The sequence below is a fragment of the Gekko japonicus genome, unplaced genomic scaffold (genome assembly GCF_001447785.1).
Source record: "Gekko japonicus isolate JY-2015 unplaced genomic scaffold, Gekko_japonicus_V1.1 scaffold725, whole genome shotgun sequence".
Taxonomy (NCBI): Eukaryota; Metazoa; Chordata; class Lepidosauria; order Squamata; family Gekkonidae; genus Gekko; species Gekko japonicus.
The window spans coordinates 82,817-89,181 of record NW_015172575.1 but is presented as its reverse complement, the minus strand read 5'-3'; the positions used below and the strand labels follow the sequence as shown (position 1 = coordinate 89,181).

Here is a 6,365-nt window from a genome sequence, read left to right as displayed (position 1 = left end):
ACGCATAAAACAAATCTGGAAAAGGTGGTAGGCATTGAGGAGAACATTGAAATGCAGCAGCTTGTTGGCAACTTCAAGATTTCCATTAAAACTGAGTGAACAAATGATGGGTGTTCCAGGCTGGATGGTTAGTGGTGTGTGTGCACATGCATGTGATTGGACGTGGGGCCTCCCTGGATCAGGTCTATTAAGTTTACACTGCCTGGTTCAATATCAAGCTGAAGTACTAATATTCAAGGTAATATTACTCATAGAAATCTGCACTCATAGAAATTGACAAATGGTACGTATGCTTCTATATAATATAGTTAGTTATCATAAAACCATTATTATGACAAAACCTATCCTAGTAGAGACAGAAAACTTAGATGTGGCATACTCTGTCAACTGGCAGTAGTTACTGCTGTTTGGTTTATCAACTCTTCTGTTGCATTGATTTACGCAAGATTGATGGGAAACACTAGTAAGTTGTTGGCCCTCTTTTAACATAATGACTTTGAGAATTTTGAAACAGCAAAGTACCATGTAGAAGACAAATGAATTAATCCATGCCAATCATATACGTATTGTTTTGAAGTTGAGGGCTCCTTAATTGAAAGGGGAGTATGACTTAATGAAAAATCTTTTCTACAGATTTATTGAATATGGGGAATATAAGAACAATTACTATGGTACCAGCATAGACTCGGTTCGATCTGTTCTGGCTAAAAATAAAGTCTGTCTCTTGGATGTTCAGCCTCATGTAAGTATGCAGTAAGGTTTTTGCCTTTTCTGTTGGCAACATTATTTTGCATTGATTTGATTTGCATTGCATGCTAAAATTTTGGGGGGGAATACTATGTTTCATTTACTTGGTTTTCAGTTTGGTTCCAGATACCTTTTTGAACTTATTGACTAGGAAGAATCATTAATCAATAAGTCACTCAGCAGTAATCTAGACTAAATAAATGATCAATGGATCACAGTTTTTTCTGTGTTTGAAAATCTAAATGTGTGGTAAAGTGTCATCTAACAATGTCATTTAGGATATTTTTATTTCACGGGTAGCAACTGCACAGAAATCGTTATGGATACAAGGCAGTTGATTCATACTAAAGCTATAAACATTACAGGAAATTGTCCATCAAAGCAATGTATGTCTGAGACCCAGACTCCTGCAGCATTACAACAAAGGGAAGACCATGCATCCATGTGTCAGAGGTTGCCTCTTGCATGTGCCAAAGTGGAAAGTTGGGGTAACCGCTTGTGTATTACTTCAAATAAAGGAGTATATGGAGAAAGGAGGTGGATGGCCTCCTGTCAGAGCTGAAGGAAAGTGTCTCTGTGTCCCACCAGCTACCACCGGGATTGAACAGTTTGTAGAGAGAGTGTACAGACTTGAGTACTAAAAGATTAACTGTTTCACATGCTAACTGTGCAAACAAGATTTATTTTTGCTTAATTTGACTCTAGTACTCTTAGCTGCCTGTTCAGAACTGGACTTTCATTGATTTTCATTCCTGTGTTAATATAATTAAAATACATACACAAAATGACTGCTATACAAGGAAATATTGTGGGCGATGTTTGTGAATGAAGGACTGTAAGTTTCCCACAATTCAAGTGCTGTATAAATTATACATAATAGCAGTAGCTTTGGAAGATGAGGGAGAGGGAGAACTAGAAACTACAGTGCCAAATGATTTGTCATTTTCAAAAGTAAATACATTTTTAAAACAAGCTGCTTATAACTTGGCATTTTCTTTTTCAGACTGTGAAGCATTTAAGGACATCAGAATTTAAACCATATGTCATATTTATAAAGCCTCCATCAATTGCGCGTTTGCGAGAGACCAGAAAAAATGCCAAGATAATCTCAAGCAAAGATGAAAAGGGCGCTGCCAAACCCTTCTCAGTAAGTACCTTTTGCCTTTCTACAAGTGTAAAAAGTTGCCAGATGGTTCGTAGTTATTTTTTAAATTAGTTTATTTGTATCTAGCAGTGAAGCTGATTAAAAGCTTTTGGAGTAAACTTGTTCAAAATGCACATTATGATATTCTTCAATATAATTTTAAAAATGCAGCAGCTAAATTAGTATGGATGGCCATGTGAGGCCGTACCTTTGCTTCTTCCTACCCCAGCTGCTCCTTGCTTTGGCCTGATACTTTGTCAGCAGCAGAACTGAGCTGAAATGATCAAGGTGGGAGGGGAGAGGAGGCTAGCTTCCTCTGCAAGGCTGGCTGCAGAAAAACCCAGGAGCGGGGACAGAGGCAAGACAAAACTGATTTAGCAGGAGGAAGGGGGAGCAGGACCAGCCTGAGCCTCTCCTGCTCACTTTATGTGGCAGAAGCATTGAAGCTGACATGGAACCTGCCTGAGGGGAACAATGATTTCTGCCCCCTTTTCTCTTCAGCATTCCTTTCAGCGGCTGATGCTGCCACTATTGTCAGTGGAGGTGTTACCCTTGTTGTTTGGATCACAAGATACTTGGCGTTTCTTGTGTGGATTCATCTTTTCCTGCATTCAGCTTCTCCCCACAGAGACAAATGCTGAATATACTAACACTAGGAAGTGCCGCAGATAACAAGGAAATACAACTCTGGTGCTATCGACTTAGTGATGCACCAGCTTCCATGGCTTGGATCTTACCACGTTGCAGGAAAAAGGGGGACTGTTAACGCAGAGCATTGGGGTATGTCCTAGAAAGATAAGCAACCACTTCATGAACTCCCAGCATTCTGTAGAATTTATGGGGTAACCCTGCGGGTGAGAATTATGCATCTGCTTCTGACAGTTTTTCCTGTAAGATATGATTTCCAAAGCTCCATAAATTTGGAATATTTTATTCAAGTCAACAAGAGTTCTCCAAACCATCAAATGCAAAACAGTTTGGGAAAGTGTAATGCTGTCCTCAGTGGTTGCTCTTCTTAAGATGTTCTGTTTTAATTTTATAGAGTTACATTCTGTGTTCCAGACACGTGAACATAAACCTAATGAATGAGCTCTAATAAGACGCAGGAATCCAACAGGAATGATTCCTTGGATTTGTACCAAACTTTCAAAAATACAGACTGTGTTCAAGTAAATCCCTTGCTAATAGCAGGCTGAGTCTTAGGCAATACAGTTGGTAGTGCATCATTAATGCAAACAGCTTATAAATAGTTTTCCAGTGCTGTTTCTAGCACAAATACATTTCTTTATCAGTTACTGAATAATGATCCTGATCCAGGGAAGAAGGAGACTGAGCAGCTGTCAGGATAGTTTCAACACAGTTGTTGCAATGATCTGTCATTATAGTTTGCATAAACTGTATAATACTGCTAGTGGACTTTTAGCCTTGAGTTCAGAGATCTTGTGCGAGCAGAAAGCTATTGCATGTGCCTGGGAGAGGGGAGTTGCTGATTCTCCTCCTTCATCCAGCAGCCCTTTGAGGCCCAGAAATGGGACTCCAGACGGTTATAAAACCAAGAATATTGTTTGTGTTGGGGGGCGGGGGTGCTGCAGATGCAAAGAAAATGGTGACTGAGGGGGAAAATCTAATCCAGTCTACTTGGAAGTAAGTCTCATATTATTCAGTTGGACTTACCGCAGTTCCAGTTTCCAGTTCCAGAGAGCCAGTTTGGTGTAGTGGTTAAGTGCGCGGACTCTAATCGGGGAGAACCGGGTTTGATTCCCCCCTCCTCCACTTGCACCTGGCTGGATGACCTTGGGCAAGCCGTAGTTCTGATAAGAGCTGTTGTTGAAAAAGAGCAGTTTCTGTCAAGAGCTCTCTCAGCCCCACCTACCTCACAGGGTGTCTGTTGTGGGGAGGGGAAGGGAAAGGAGTTTGTAAGCCGCTCTGAGACACCTTTGGGTAGTGAAGGGCGGGGTATAAATCCAATCTCTTCTTCTTCTTCTTCCAGGAAAGTGTCCCTAAGACTGCAGCCTGAGTATAGCAGTTATAAACATTTTTGCATTTATCTTGACTGGGTGTTTCTTTTTTGTGTTATAGGAAGAAGACTTTCAAGAAATGATTAAATCAGCACAAATAATGGAAATCCAATACGGTCATCTTTTTGACAAAGTTCTAATAAATGACGATCTAACTACAGCGTACAATGAGCTGAAAACCTCCTTTGACAAATTGGAAAGAGACACCTTCTGGGTTCCAGTCAGTTGGGTGCATTCTTAACACTGTAAACAAAACTTTTCATGGAACTTTATAAAGGTGTTTAGGTGGACCTAAAATGCCATTCTGTTGGTGGGAAACTTTTCTTGCTTTGGCACATTGGTGATTATACAAACTTTGTGCAGTGGAATGTTGCTCTTTTCTGTGTGCAAGCCTTCCTGTTTGGAAATAGGATATAGAAGGCAGAAGGCAACAATGAAGCCTTATTTTACTTGATTCAAATAACCACTCTTTTTTAAAAAAAGAGCCCCAATTATTGTGATACCACATTTTATAAATAGTTTGTGCCTCCAGTGTGGGACTTCCATGAAGCCACAACTATCAGAAGGTGTGAGATCCATCTTTAAGTGGCCTCGAACTTTGCTGGGTGCCAAGCAGGGATGAGTGCTAATGCTCAAAGAATGTAAAACTGGAGGAGACAAAAGGGGCTAACAATTTCCTTCTCTAGTATAAGTACTGAAATCGGGTTATGATAAACATGGATTTCTTTGTGTGTGTAAACCATTTTCCATGTTCAGCCTGACTCTGGTGTAGGGTTGCCAGGTCCCTCCTGGCAACTAGTGGGGAATTGGTGGGATTTACCAGGAGTGGGAAGGAGGCCCAGCTGATGTTGCAGCGATGTGTCTACATTGCTTCCAACGTGACCTGGAAGTGACGTCATCAGGCAGTGATGTTGGGGCGACAGTGTGGTATTTAGGCAAAGCTCTGTAGTAAATTTGGTTTCTCCCATAGAATTTTTGCCCAAATACCAGAGTATCACTCTGATGTCCCCAGCGTGATGAGGTCACTTCTGGGTCACATTGGAAGTGACGTAGACATGTTGCTGCAATGTCAGCTGGGCCTTGCTCTTCTTCCAGGTAAGTCTCCTGCACCAGCCAGCTGATGGGTGGCGGGGCCTGGCAGTGGGGGACCCCCACCTCCCCAGAAAGGTCTGGCAACCCTAGTCTGTTGTCTTTATCATGAGAGCAAATTTAACATACTTGGTAACTATGTTTTGATGTGTTTTAAGCTACAGTCTCCTGTAGCTGTGCTCTGAAAGGTGTATATGCTGGAATGCGTTGCATGCTTGGAGGTAACTTGAATATTTTAAGTGAACATTAAGTGAACAATAAGCAATAAATATGTTTTGCATATAAAATTTTAAAGGTAAACTTCTGTGGTATTCAAAGCAATGGAAAGCTTTAAAACTAAACATCAGATCTCGGGTTGGTTAGAGTAGCTTTTATGTACCTCAAGAATTGGGGTGGAGACTTTGCAATAGAGGCAGCAGCTTAAGTGGAATTTGTTTATATCAGTGCTTCATGTTTTAAAAATTTATAAAATAGTCTTTGTGTGACTCCAGAAGCTATTTTTTTTTAATTTGAAAACTTGTTAATTAAAGCTTGGGTATCATTCCCATTTTCTATTGACCTTGAACAGTAGAAATGCAAGCTGTTTTCTCTGGAATGAAGAAAGGAGTCTCCCCCCCCTTTTTTTCCTTGTATTCGTGTTGAGACAAAGTATATTAATAGATGTGGATGCATGTTGTATGTAAGTGAATCTGTCTTACCAATAGCGTGTGACGGTGACACATCACAACTTTGGCATGCAAACAGGAAGCCCAGTTATTTTACGTTAACATGTACAAGGTTTAGCTGACTTATTTAAAGGCAAAAGAATTTGGTGAGACTCTATATATTTATGAAAAGAGGTGAGAAGGGATATTAATTTTTTTTGAATTTGTTGTCAATGTGATCATTTATTACACAGACCACTAGGTGTCTGTGATTTGAAACATTGGCTTTATAAACTTAACATTCCATATAAATATTTTACTTCAGATGCAGGTAAACTGCCAGGTCTTTGCAAATGTAGTCTAAATAGATGGTTGGATTTTTTTTGTTTTTGGTTCATTGCATTTCTGTTTTTAAATTGTGTAATACAAGGGAAGTGCCAACAACCAAATGTAGCCTTTTGGAAACATTTATGCTAGTTTGACGCATCCTGGCACTGAGCATTTACAATTTAATCTTGAGTGTATCTCAGGTCTTAAATGTTTTGAATGAATTAAATGTGACTGTACTTCACCTGCACCAATTAGTTGTGTGAAAATACTGAGCTGTAATTTTTTCCCTACTAGAATGTAGTAATTTTTTAAGTATTTCACTGAAAATTTCACTTTGAATCTTTAATTAGATACTATGTATATTTGACAGTGAGAACCAGTGCCAGGATTGCC

General features: G+C 39.8%; 1 protein-coding gene across 1 annotated transcript in view; it reads left to right on the top strand.

Moving 5' to 3' along the window:
- MPP7 (membrane protein, palmitoylated 7) overlaps positions 1-5,841 on the top strand; it is a 149,655-nt gene extending 143,814 nt beyond the window's left edge. Inside the window, exons 15-17 of the mRNA XM_015421412.1 lie at positions 634-742; positions 1,751-1,894; positions 3,971-5,841. Coding sequence (XP_015276898.1) covers positions 634-742; positions 1,751-1,894; positions 3,971-4,150 — 433 coding nt within the window. The 3' untranslated portion in view covers positions 4,151-5,841. The remainder of the gene's footprint in view (positions 1-633; positions 743-1,750; positions 1,895-3,970) is intronic.
- Positions 5,842-6,365: the final 524 nt, after the last annotated feature.